Source organism: Trichoderma atroviride, chromosome 2 (genome assembly GCF_020647795.1).
Source record: "Trichoderma atroviride chromosome 2, complete sequence".
Lineage (NCBI taxonomy): Eukaryota > Fungi > Ascomycota > Sordariomycetes > Hypocreales > Hypocreaceae > Trichoderma > Trichoderma atroviride.
The window spans coordinates 1,625,820-1,637,922 of record NC_089401.1 but is presented as its reverse complement, the minus strand read 5'-3'; the positions used below and the strand labels follow the sequence as shown (position 1 = coordinate 1,637,922).

Here is a 12,103-nt window from a genome sequence, read left to right as displayed (position 1 = left end):
TACTTATTAGCTTGTTTATTTCGTATGCTTTTATTTTAAATCATATAATATAAATGTCCCAGACAAGATAAATTTTCACATTAAATACTATAGCAGCTTAGGTATGTAGGGGGGAATAGGAAGATAGGAACATTGCCTCTTTTTTTTAAAAATAATATACTTAAACTATTACTAACAATAGAATGCAAACACATTACTTTGAGAACTCTTGTTGTCTAAGCTCAAAGACTTGGCCGCTATATAACTTCAGTCTTGTCAAATAACTGCTTTGCAACTAAATTCCAATATTTTATATAGTTATACAAGAAATCAATAACTTGGCTCTGTGCCCTAGGTATACTGCTATATACAAAGAATAGCATTATACATACCCTATTTCCCATCCCCAATCCCCCTCAAATCATTCTACCATATCCGCTCCCAGTCGCTAAACCCTAACCCTGGTTCAACTTTTATACTCCCTTGGACAGCAAGTTCAGCGCACTGCCCGCCAAGATGAATCCCGCCTGGTCCTTGCTAACAGCATGCTTCGTCGGGATCAAAAACTCCTCGCCACTCGTCTTCTTGACCTTGAGCTGAACATCTCCCTTGCCCTTATTGCGGAGCATCTCATACAGTCCCACAGTGCTGACCTCGTCACCAGCTCCAATCTTGTCGTAATCAGCCTCGTTCTCAAACGTCAGCGGCACAACGCCCTGCTTCTTCAGGTTCGTCTCGTGGATGCGCGCAAAGGACTTTGTCAGGACGACTCTCGCGCCGAGGTATCTGGGCTGCAGGGCGGCGTGCTCACGGGCCGATCCCTCGCCGTAGTTGTGCTCCGCGACGACGAGCCACTCCTGGTTGCGCTCCTTCCACAGCTGGCCGAGCTCGGGGATGGTGTGCTTGGAGCCGTCGAGGTCGTAGGCGGCATTGACCTCGCCCGTCTCGGCGTTGGTGGCGGTATTGAGGGTGTTTGTGCTGATGTTGGGGAGGTGGCCCTTGTACTTGAGCCAGGGGCCGGCGGCGGAGATTGTGTCGGTGGTGCACTTGCCGGTGACCTTTACGAGGACGCGGAGGCCGGAGAGGTCGGACTCTGGGAAAGGGGCAAACGGCTCGAGGAAGGCGAGACGATCGGAAGATGGGGAGACGGCGACTTGAATGCTGGGGTCGGGCTGCTGAGAGAGGACACCGAGTGAGGGGACGCCGGCTTCAAAGGGTGTCTGGGGGCCTTCAAGACCGTGAGGGGGAGAGAACTTGAAGTCCTTGCCAGAGGGAGTCTTGATAGTATCGGTCATGGGGTTGAATGTGGTTGAGCCAGCAAAAGCCATGGCGGTAACAATCTCGGGAGAGGCAAGGAAGTTCATAGTTTCGGGGTTGCCATCGTTTCGACCGCGGAAGTTGCGGTTGTACGAGGTGAGAATAGCATTGGAGGTTCCCTTGGTAACACCATCCTGACGCTGCCACTGGCCGATACAAGGACCACAGGCGTTGGACAGCAACACACCGCCAGCAGCCTCAAAAGTCTTGAGAGTGCCATCACGCTCCAAGGTGGCGCGAATCTGCTCGCTACCGGGGGTAATGTAGAAATCAGCAGCAGGCTTAAGACCAGCGTCGGCAGCTTCCTTGAGGAGACTCTCCACGCGGGTCATGTCCTCGTAGGAGCTGTTGGTGCAGCTGCCGATGAGACCGGCAGACAGCTTCTCAGGCCATTGCTGCTCCTTGACGACATTCTTAAACTTGGACAGGGGGGTAGCCAGGTCAGGAGTAAAGGGGCCGTTGACGTGGGGCTCCAGCTCGGAGAGGTTGATGGTGATGAGCTGGTCATACTCGGCGCCTTCGTCAGCCTTGAACTGGAAGCGGGAGTCCTCAGAGGCGCTGTTTCCGGGGAAGCTCTGCAGGGCCTTGATGTTCTCGACAGCCTGGCCTCTACGGGTAGACTCGAGGTAACGAGCAGAAGCTTCAGTGTAAGGGAAGAGGGATGTGGTTGCGCCAACCTCGGCACCCATGTTGCAAATAGTAGCCATGCCAGTAGCGCTCAGCGTGTCAACGCCTGGGCCAAAGTACTCGATGATGGAGCCAGTGCCGCCGCGAACCGTCAGTTCGCCAGCCAGCTTCAAGATGACATCCTTGGGAGCAACCCAGTTGTTCAGGCTGCCAGTGAGCTTAACACCAAGAACCTTGGGCGCCTTGAGCTCCCACGGGGCGCCAACCAGGGCCTCAACGGCATCAGCACCTCCAACACCAATCGTGACTGTGCAGAGACCGCCAGCATTGGGGCTGTGGCTGTCAGTGCCCAGCATCATCAAACCCGGCAGCGCATAGTTCTCCAGCACTGTCTGGTGAATGATTCCCGCGCCAGGCGGCCAAAAGTCCATGCCGTACTTGCGCGCCGCAGACTCCAAGAAGTCGAAAATCTCCTTGTTGGCCTGGATGCCCGTCGACAAGTCATTCTCCGCGCCCTTTGCGCCCACGATCAGGTGGTCGCAGTGGATGCTCGCAGGGATGGCCGGCCTCTCCAGATTGCACGACATGAACTGCAGAAGGGCCATCTGCGCAGACGCATCCTGCATGTTGACCCGGTCGGGCTTCAGCAGCAGATTGGCCTTGCCGCGGATGCTGCGCCCATTGTCCGTGTTGGTCAGAAGTGACTCTTCGACGTTGTCCAGGTGGCTGTACAGAATCTTCTCAGCGAGCGTCAGGCGCTGCTTGCCCAGGACTCGGCGCACTTCGGTGTATCTGTTGAAGAGCTTCTCGTACGTCGGCGGCAGGGACTTGACGCTCGAGAATCGCCGGGTCGAAGAAGCGCATAATGTGCGGTTCAGAGCTCCGGCCGCGGAGCCGGATCCAGCTCTTCGCAAAATGCTCTACAAATGCCAATTCAAAGTCAGCTCATCGTTTATTATAATTGCAGTTTAATACTTGTCTCAACGCCAGAAACTCACAGTCATGGCGCCTCCAGAGCGGCCTGCCAGTTCAATTGGGGCCATCTTCTGCGCTCGTGATTCATTCCCACGAACAAACTTTTTGGTGGGGTGAAAGTTTTGAGATTGGCAATGCGCGGTATCGGATTGGAGACGGGTGGCGGGAGAGAATCGGGGCAAAGTGGCGCACGTCATTGCACCAAAGCTGGGGCTGGCGCTCTATTGACACTATATTAGCCCATAGGAGGAATTGAATGATGTCCTCAATAAGAGAGTATACTGAAGCTAGAATTCCTCAATCAACCGCCTTGTCTCCGCATATCTTTCTCATTTCGAGTATTATATGGGTATCTCAACCCTGCTAAACATCATGTATCATCGCCTCAATCCCAATTCCATCATGTAGTACGGAGTACCTATATATCCATTTGTTCCATCCCGGTCTATCGTCCCCTTGCTTTCTTTTTTTTCCCCTCTTCTAGTAAATTGCAACCCCATCCGCATCGTCCAGCCATAGTGACGCCAAGTCTTTGGCCAAGCCTAATCTCAGCTTGCGAATCACATCTTCTCCCTTGGTGTTAGCAAGCCAGCCTTTCCTCCAATCCCATCCCCTATTCACTTTGCCTCCTCCCATGATAGACTTTTGCATATGGCTAGCAAGAAGTGAACTGCCGCTCATCATATATGTGCTACCACTTAGCGAACTTGTCGACTTTATCAGGTCTGAAGGTGTAGACCCCTTCAAACCATGTCCTGACGCGAGCACCAGGTTGAAAAACTCTTCACACGTCGAATACACTCTAGTGCCCACCGCTTGAATATCCTCAATCGCCTTGAGCAGAATGTCCAGCTGCTCGAGAGAGATGACAGAGGGCGACTGGTTGATGAAGACTGTTGTTTCGCCAAGCAGAGCCAGCAAAAAGTCTTCACTGACCACAGCATCTCTCGTCTCGTCGTAGAGCCCGCCGCGGATGTTGTCGCCTGAGCTAGAGACGACAGCCACCAACGCGAACGCGGCTTGCTTCTTCATGGCAAGAGCCCTAGATGGCGAAGTTTCTTCGATATTTCCAATCTCGTCTCTAATCTCGTAGAACTTGCGCAACGTAGCGTAGCCGCTAAGCATGCGCCCGAGCACCTGGGCGGCTTCCAGATCAACCTTTGCCTTCTCTTCCAAGGTTTCTGATCTGTTGCGAAGCAGGCCCTTGAGATCTTCGTCAAGGTCTTTCTCGGCAGGATATACTGTGGATTGCACCAGCGAATAAGACATGAGAAGGTTCAGCACTTCACGAACTCGGTCGGTACGGTGAGATAGCGCAAAATACCAAAGAGCCTCGCCGTATCGGTGAGATTCTTTTGACAAAATCTCGGCAAATGTCTGTCCATACAGTCAGCATCACATTGCTAATTAAGAATCTCAAGTCACATGAGAGAAACAAGTTGCTCACCTCTGCAGTCTCCTCAGCATAATTCATCATGCCCAGATCGCTCAACAGCCTCCACATCTTATCAACCGTTGTGCTAGAGTTTTCATCCAACGTTGCCAAAAGGTCTCTCAGTAATTCACCAACTGTTTCCTCCGATTTTTCCGGAACGTCCATCCGTCCAAGCACCTGGATGGCCATCTCCCAGCCATCTCGCTGTGGCGATAGGTGCTCGATTCCTGCCAGCTCTCTCGCATAGATAACAAGAGTTGTGTCTTTGATGCCCTCGACATCGTCAGTAGTAGGCTGGCCAACTCCAAGAAGCATTAAATCGTCAATGTCCAGACTATCAGCCGGCAGCGGCTTCGCAGATTCTTGAAGCGGAAGCCATTTGCCCAAAGAAGCGATTTCCGCCACTGAGCAGGCTACTGGTAGAGACCAAGTTCTCAGGCATCCAATGACAGCGTGAACGTTGCCTTCAAAGGCAGATGCAAGGGCAACCTCTACGGGATTCATTGTGTTAGGGCTCAGGCCAGATTGGATAACAACGTTGAACACCGTTACAAGTCGATCAAAGTAGTCCTCAGAGTCTGTAAAGCTGCCGGGCGATACGCCAAACTGTGATTGCACCAGGCTCTTGGGGCGCTGAACACCCTCATCCCACCAGCCAAACAGTGCAACTGTTGCTTCGCACCAATCCTGTGCCGTCTCCAAGATGGCTTCAGTCTGTCCCAGGACAATGTCATATACAGTCTGTAAATTTTCGTAAATATCCCAGGGAATCTGGCTCGACGCTTTCTTGGCCATTGCTGACATGGACGTGTCGACTCCGTCGTTGAGAGAATCCAGTAGGCTAGTATCTTTGCCTTCAGCAAACAGAGTGAGTCGATCCAGAGAGCCTCGAGCTTGGACTCGGAATAGAGTCCAGCTACTATCCAGAATCTCCCAGTCGTTCCGCGCTGCGGGGCATTGGTCAAGCATCTCACACGTAGCCTCTGCAAATCGTCGTACGTTTTCAAGAGCCTTGCCAGTGTACGTTGGGCCGCCCAGAGGCCCTCGGCGAACATGCTCCCAACCGGCATTTCTCAGAAGCTGCTGTGCTCCGGTTACGTCGCCCCGTAGCAGCGCATTTCTCAGAGTCTGCCAGTACAAGCTGTGGCACGCAGGGCTGGGCTTATACCGGGAAATCTCTCGAACTTGGTTGGGAAACAAGTTGTGGCTGCTTTGTAACCAGTCAAAGAGAATTTCTGGCAGTGGTGGTACCTTGTCGTCCTCGGTTTTTGTGTCAAAACGAGCATGGTGCATACGGAGAATCAGATGGGCAACATAGGCAGCTTTTTCAAACGGGTCGGCGCCTTCCGGCGGTCCAATGGTGGCCAGATCTTCGCCTTCTGGCGGAGGAAGCTCCTCGGTGTACTCTGTCCATAGTTGGATTAGTCGGTAGGTGATGTTGGCAAGTGAGTTTTCCAGTCTTTCCGTGTCCTCGTGCGCGCCAACCCCATCGTTGTATAGCTGGCAAACCAAGTTTTCGGTCTTTAGGATCAAATCCGGGCTCTCTGTGATTCGGGCAGGCTCTTGATACGTATAGATATCTTTGGCAATGGTGGCGAATTGAAGCTCGTGGTTTCTCGTAGGCCTAAAGCGAGTGGACTGGCTAAATATGCTCTCAGCTTCCTTGCGCACTCTAGCTGTCGCCGCAGGTGTTTGCAGCATCATCAGGTCTGACTCCTCGCCAATAACGGGTTGGCCATATGCACGGTCGTCGTGTCGCATGTTCAGGAAAATATCGCCAGTTTCAGAGGCATCCGCGCTCAATTCTTCCTCCATTTCCTCGTCGATATATCGCTCCACCTCAGCTTCCATATCATCGTTTCTTTGTGATGCCCTAGTTGTTTGAGGTGTGCTTCGAAACAAACTTCCTCTCAGAGGGGGAAGTTCCTCATCATCGTCGAAACCGTCGCCGAAATCGTCCTCCTTGTCGTTACCGTTGGCACGAAGCTGTCGGCTCAGCCCAGAAGGCCTTCCTCTGAAGTTTCGGCCCAGAGGAGCATTTTGACCGCGTGGTTGGCCAAACAGTCCTCCTCCAGTGCTTGAAGTCGTGCCAATTGAAGGTCGCGGAGACTCAAACGCCGGAGGTCTTGAGCTACCGAAATCTGCTGCTGCTGATGGGCCGTCTTCGAATTGCGAGAAGTTATTAACACGTCGCCTATCTGGTGTTAACGGCGAGCCCTTGGCCATGGGACTGGAATCGATGATGAACCTGTGGGCCATGGTGAGGAGCGATGCTGGCCTGTCGGCTGGTCCAACAGAATGCTCGTATCAATGGCAACGATGTATCACTTATTCATAAACGCGGATGGGATTCGTAAAGGCCGGCATGTGTCTTTCGTATTGAGCAAGCTTCGCAGCAGATGCAGGTGTAGATTGGCAACGCTTAGTTGTGAAGGAACATTGCCCTCTATTCGTTTAGCCCAGCACGCGTCTTGGATATTTTTTGGGAGCTGTTGTCGCGCCGGGATGATTGCGATCCGAGATTTAGCCGGGCCTCACCGAGACACCTAGCGTCCAAGGTGGACTCGGTGTCTTGATACAGCTAATTTCAGCATTTCACGACAGCGATGAGTAGTAGCCAAGACAAGAGAAAGTACATAAAAAAAATCAAATTTTATCAATCTTCTTAAGAAACCCTAGATTCTCATTTCACCTATTTTTTGTCCACGTTAAATTGAGTGCCGTTCGCCGTAAAAGACCTTGGTACAAGGTTTGCATGAAATCCAAGCTATGTACTACACGAGCTATACTATTTCTGCCGCTTGTTATATGACTACTGGTAATATTCACAGGTCTCATAACTCAAAAACATAATCTGGGTCGAAATACCGATGTTTGAGAAGCGTTTCTATTTGACTAGTCATCCCTTTCTTCCAAACGCCGAACAACCAAGGTTACTCAAAATCGGCAATAATTATAGCCGCTATAGGGACAGTATCGCCGCTTTCAATTCATTGTGAGCACGGAGATGACGGAGTTACATATGTCATGAGCACATAACACCGGTTAGATCCCGGAACAAGTAGCAACCTTCAGAAAATTCAGGTCTCATTCAAAGAATACGATTCGTTGACGGGTAAATCCCAGGTATTGCCCAGTAATTCAGTTGACGCATGAGTAAGCGCATAAAATACATGTTGCTTTAAGCACCAGTTTTTTGCTTCCCCCACTTGCGCCGCAGCGGGGTAGCTAAGATGAATGTTGAATTCTAGTGGTGACGTTCGGGGGATCGGAAAGCTATGTCAAGGTCAAGCAGCTGGCGCCCGTAAATAAATAAATAGTACATAGCTCCATCTCTCACTTGAGCTTTTCTCCAACTCATCAAGAAAGCTGCATTCGGCCGCATTTCACCAGCTGAACTAACACAATGGCCTCGACTGTTGGAAAGGTGAGCAACTTCGCTGAAACTACCCCTCCACGGCCTTTGCGCCCCGCCATAAGTTGGAAATTGTGAAGCTGATGAGAGAGGGATGCAGACCATCACCTGCAAGGCTGCCGTAGCCTGGGAGGCTGGCAAGGAGCTGAGCATCGAGGACGTCGAAGTTGCTCCTCCCAAGGCCCATGAAGTCCGCGTGCAGATTTACTACACCGGCGTCTGCCACACTGGTAAGTTGCGTGACTGGTGCTGAGCTCTCAAGGAGTTGACGTGGAAATACTGACTGCTGTAGATGCCTACACTCTGTCCGGCAAGGACCCGGAGGGAGCTTTCCCCGTCATCCTGGGACACGAGGGAGCTGGTATTGTCGAGTCTGTTGGTGAGGGTGTCACCAACGTGAAGCCCGGTGATCACGTCGTTGCTCTCTAGTACGCTCGTCTCGCCCCCAAGTTCATGATCTGCATCGAAGACGAGAACTAATTAGCATGCAGCACACCCGAGTGCAAAGAGTGCAAGTTCTGCAAGTCCGGAAAGACTAACCTCTGCGGCAAGATCCGAGCTACTCAGGGCAAGGGTGTCATGCCCGATGGCACCAGCCGATTCAAGTGCAAGGGCAAGGATCTCCTCCACTACATGGGCACGTCAACTTTCTCTCAGTACACCGTCCTCGCCGATATCTCTGTTGTAGCTGTTCAAGCCGACGCACCCATGGACCGAACTTGTCTCCTAGGTTGCGGCATCACCACCGGTTACGGCGCAGCCCGCGTCACCGCCAAAGTGGAGGAGGGTTCTAACGTCGCCATCTTTGGAGCCGGATGCGTTGGTCTGTCTGTTGTTCAGGGAGCTGCCGTCAACAAGGCCGGCAAGATCATCGTGGTGGACGTCAACCCGGCCAAGGAGGAGTGGGCGAAGAAGTTTGGTGCCACCGACTTTGTGAACCCTAATGATTTGAAGGGACAGACTATCGTCGAGAAGCTGCTTGAGATGACTGACGGCGGCTGCGACTACACGTTTGATTGCACTGGTAATGTCAATGTGATGCGTGCTGCTCTGGAGGCTTGCCACAAGGGTTGGGGTGAGAGTATCATTATCGGTGTCGCTGCTGCTGGACAGGAGATTGCCACTCGCCGTAAGTTAAACCTTTATGCTCCGTTATTGGTGATTGGATTTTATCATACTAACTTGAGTTCTTTTTTTCAGCATTCCAACTTGTCACTGGCCGTGTCTGGAAGGGCTGCGCGTTTGGCGGCATCAAGGGCCGCACGCAGCTGCCTGGACTTGTCGACGACTATCTGTCTGGAGCTCTCAAGGTCGACGAGTTCATCACACACCGCAAAACGCTTGGTGAGATTAATAATGCGTTTGAGACGATGAAGCAGGGAGACTGCATCCGAGCTGTTGTTGATGCGCGGACCTTGTAACAGGATGCGCTGAAGGAGGGGCCAGATCCAAGAGCCACACTTGGTGTCAAATTGTAAAATAAAAGGATTTTAATTTCATGATAAAAGAAGAAGATGCAATGAAGATAGAGAACTGGGGTAGTCAGAATGTCAGAAGCCAGTTTGTACCTTGATGGTTACCTCGGTGGAGAAAGATATGCACAAGGGTAGTAGTACACATACATGTATGATGCACCGCAAGTTATGCAGCCTCCGATATTAGAAAAATAGTCTACACCAAAGTCTTATATCTTGGGATCTTGCATCGACCCAAGCAATCGACAGACAAGAGGGGACGGAGCATCGTTATCTTGGTAAGCAAAAGTAGTCTCAATGTCAATTGAACAGGGATAGGCAATGAAGTGAAATGGTATACAGATTAAGGATATCAAGGTTGCAGAATTATGTGACAGATAAATTAGAAGATATTGAAGATATTGAAGATATTGAAGATATTGAAGATATTGAAGATATTGAAGATATTGAAGATATTGAAGATATTGAAGATATTGAAGATATTGAAGATATTGAAGATATTGAAGTCAGTTGGAGCAGTGTTGGGGGACGCTTGCCTGGAAGACAGAAGGAGCTACGACATCGGAACTACAAATTGCTTGGAGAACAAATTGGGACCTGCGATATCAAAATTGCCTTGACGACGGAAATGGGAACCACAATATACATCAATATGATAGGTCTCTTGGAAGACGGAGGTTAGATGGATAATAACCGCTGGCATTGAAAGGCAGTGACATGGAACGATGGGGACCATCGCCTTTTTTGGCCGGGGGGGGATGTTGGGGGACGCTTGCCCTGACATCCCCAGGGGAGGATGGATGGATGAGGTCATCCACACCTATATAGTAGACACAGATCCCGTATCATAGATAGAGCAAGCTTTTTTGACCCTACATATGTATTCCCACGTTGCTGATCGTAAGGATCGCACCCCGGGTGAGCTTCACGATATCACGTCTCTCGCATATCGCATGATAAGCGGTAGAGGCGGTTAAGGTGGTTGAGACACTTTAGGTAGTATAAGCAGTAGATGCAATATACAGTCATTTCAGTATATACAACTGACACAATTATGGCTTTCTATCCGCGTGTAACAAGATAGTTGTGTACTATTGCTAGCTGTAACATTTTCTGTTACATTGCTTTCTACTCGGTAGTGAAAAATCTTCACTTACACGAGAAGCGTCTACAGAGTCATCTTTAACTGCCCCTACATAATATGTACCATTACCATATATAATTAGTTCTCTTTTGATGGTATATATGCATCCCTTCCTTCTCGCTCCTGTTTTTTGGTGCTACGGCAAATCTGTTTTGGTGGCCCCTTGGCAAATATGTGGCAAGCTAGCAAGGCGGTTGATCAACACCACCACCTAGGTATATCAATCAATTTGCGACCAATCAATATATATTACAGTCTACCTAGTATAGTGGTCAGTACAGCAGTTTGTGGATCATTTGAATCACTGCAAACCCAGGTTCGATTCCTGGGGTGGACAATTCATATCTTTTTTGTTGCTGTAATGGTGGAGCCGAGGGCTGAGACTATGGAGACGATCCGCTCCGACAACCAGCATCATGCTTAGTAAGAAACCAAGAATGAGCAAGATTGAGTAAACCTGTGACGACGTAAAGTCATTCTTACAGAATTCCAAAAATTTGCTGTAGCTAGTCTTGCTTTCGCTCATCCCGAACGGCGTGAGCGCCGGTTGACGGAAACGAGTGAGAGCGGATCTCGGGAATGACGACATGGCTGTCACTGCCACCATGCTCAATGGCCTCACATACACAGCACAGTAGATTTGACCGCATTTCGTACGAAACTCGGCAGTTCCCATTGGGGCAGACACACGCACGAGCGACAAACTCGGAATGCTGGAGGCGGTGCTGATTTCGGAGGCAGCGCCGGAGGCGGATCCGGCCGGCAGCGGGAACGAAAAAGAGGCAAGAGATAATTCCGGGAAGTGCAAAGGGCAATGTTGCCAAAAGCGGCGATTTACATGGTGAGAAAGACGAAAACGGACTGTATCGTGTGCAGCAATGTAGGGGGGGGTTTTAATATGTGTGGCTATCCGTATAAGTACCTACAATCGGCAAGTGTTCAACTACAAAGGAACATTGACGATGGTAAATTGCTCCGTATGAGCTGCTAGATACTTTACCCATAGATTATTTCCTGCGGTACGGAATTGGCTGCTTAACAATCATGCTCACAGAAAGGATGCGTTGGTCGTAAGGTGTGATTTGATTATCCGGGATTCCATGCGCTCCCTGCAGTGAAGCGCGCTCCAGCCAGCAAAAGCAATGGCTTGATCCCAGGGCTCATCGACCTATTTTGCGCGCTGGCTTGGTGCTGAGCATGCATATCTGGCTTTGAAGATCCGTTTATACCACTCTGCGAGACAGCTATTCAAGGGGTATCTTGCAGTACTATTCTGTACTCAACAATACCTACTTGTGACCTGTCTAATTGCTGCTCGAGGTACAAAGTACAGGGGACCAAAGACACAGCTCGCTTCATTTTACTTGAGAGTCGTCAGCGCTGTCAGCCTGGAAAGCGGTCGGGGAGCCTGGTCCAGGGACTTTGCAAGCGGCTACGTCACAGCCAGTTAAACTCCACCAGCGGGCGAACCCAGTACATTCAGGCCTGCTGGAATTTCACTTGATTCCATCTGATGTTACCTACCGTTGGGAGCATCTTTGTTCATGAGGAGCAGTATAGGATAAATGAGAGAGTATGAGAGAGTACAGTATCATGTATTCTCGGCTATCCAGGTGTTCAGGTGTTCGTACCTAGCAGTACCCAAGCAAGGAGAGGATTCGCCAGGAATAATTCCCTACATGTACTTTGTAGATACATGCCATCTTGTTAGCCAGAGCCATACTAGCGAGGGAGCA

The 12,103-nt window shown here is 50.4% G+C and overlaps 5 protein-coding genes across 5 annotated transcripts; 2 read left to right on the top strand and 3 right to left on the bottom strand.

Moving 5' to 3' along the window:
* Nucleotides 1-116: 116 nt before the first annotated feature.
* On the bottom strand, nt 117-3,016 carry TrAtP1_003292 (uncharacterized protein). Its single transcript, XM_014087808.2, has 2 exons — nt 2,922-3,016; nt 117-2,843 (listed from the first exon to the last, which is right to left on the bottom strand). Exons 1-2 carry the CDS (start codon nt 2,964-2,966, stop codon nt 453-455), a joined length of 2,436 nt encoding a protein of 811 aa, XP_013943283.2. The 5' UTR covers nt 2,967-3,016; the 3' UTR covers nt 117-452.
* Nucleotides 3,017-3,081: 65 nt separating this feature from the next.
* On the bottom strand, nt 3,082-6,779 carry TrAtP1_003291 (uncharacterized protein). The gene is made up of 2 exons (XM_014087807.2): nt 4,346-6,779; nt 3,082-4,275 (listed from the first exon to the last, which is right to left on the bottom strand). Exons 1-2 carry the CDS (start codon nt 6,590-6,592, stop codon nt 3,379-3,381), a joined length of 3,144 nt encoding a protein of 1,047 aa, XP_013943282.2. The 5' UTR covers nt 6,593-6,779; the 3' UTR covers nt 3,082-3,378.
* A 608-nt stretch (nt 6,780-7,387) lies between these two features.
* On the top strand, nt 7,388-9,676 carry TrAtP1_003290 (uncharacterized protein). The gene is made up of 5 exons (XM_014087806.2): nt 7,388-7,760; nt 7,849-7,978; nt 8,041-8,176; nt 8,240-8,877; nt 8,949-9,676. The coding sequence occupies exons 1-5, from the start codon at nt 7,740-7,742 to the stop codon at nt 9,167-9,169; spliced, it is 1,146 nt and encodes a 381-aa protein (XP_013943281.1). The 5' UTR covers nt 7,388-7,739; the 3' UTR covers nt 9,170-9,676.
* On the top strand, nt 9,555-9,905 carry TrAtP1_003289 (uncharacterized protein; the record flags this gene model as incomplete). Its single annotated transcript, XM_066111823.1, has 1 exon — nt 9,555-9,905. One exon carries the CDS (start codon nt 9,555-9,557, stop codon nt 9,903-9,905), a length of 351 nt encoding a protein of 116 aa, XP_065967902.1.
* Nucleotides 9,906-10,668: 763 nt separating this feature from the next.
* Nucleotides 10,669-11,043, bottom strand: TrAtP1_003288 (uncharacterized protein; the record flags this gene model as incomplete). Its single annotated transcript, XM_066111822.1, has 1 exon — nt 10,669-11,043. The coding sequence occupies one exon, from the start codon at nt 11,041-11,043 to the stop codon at nt 10,669-10,671; it is 375 nt and encodes a 124-aa protein (XP_065967901.1).
* Between the last annotated feature and the right edge of the window lie 1,060 nt (nt 11,044-12,103).

Bases quoted from the DNA above. Each gene is read 5' to 3' on its own strand.
- TrAtP1_003292 (XM_014087808.2), bottom strand. From the start codon at position 2,966: ATGGCCCCAATTGAACTGGCAGGCCGCTCTGGAGGCGCCATGACT. The intron at 2,844-2,921 runs GTGAGTTTCTGG...TGGCATTTGTAG, and splicing joins GCTCTGGAGGCGCCATGACT to AGCATTTTGCGAAGAGCTGG.
- TrAtP1_003291 (XM_014087807.2), bottom strand. From the start codon at position 6,592: ATGGCCCACAGGTTCATCATCGATTCCAGTCCCATGGCCAAGGGCTCG. The intron at 4,276-4,345 runs GTGAGCAACTTG...CTGTATGGACAG, and splicing joins ATGCTGAGGAGACTGCAGAG to ACATTTGCCGAGATTTTGTC.
- TrAtP1_003290 (XM_014087806.2), top strand. From the start codon at position 7,740: ATGGCCTCGACTGTTGGAAAG. The intron at 7,979-8,040 runs GTAAGTTGCGTG...TGACTGCTGTAG, and splicing joins CACCGGCGTCTGCCACACTG to ATGCCTACACTCTGTCCGGC. The intron at 8,878-8,948 runs GTAAGTTAAACC...TCTTTTTTTCAG, and splicing joins ACAGGAGATTGCCACTCGCC to CATTCCAACTTGTCACTGGC.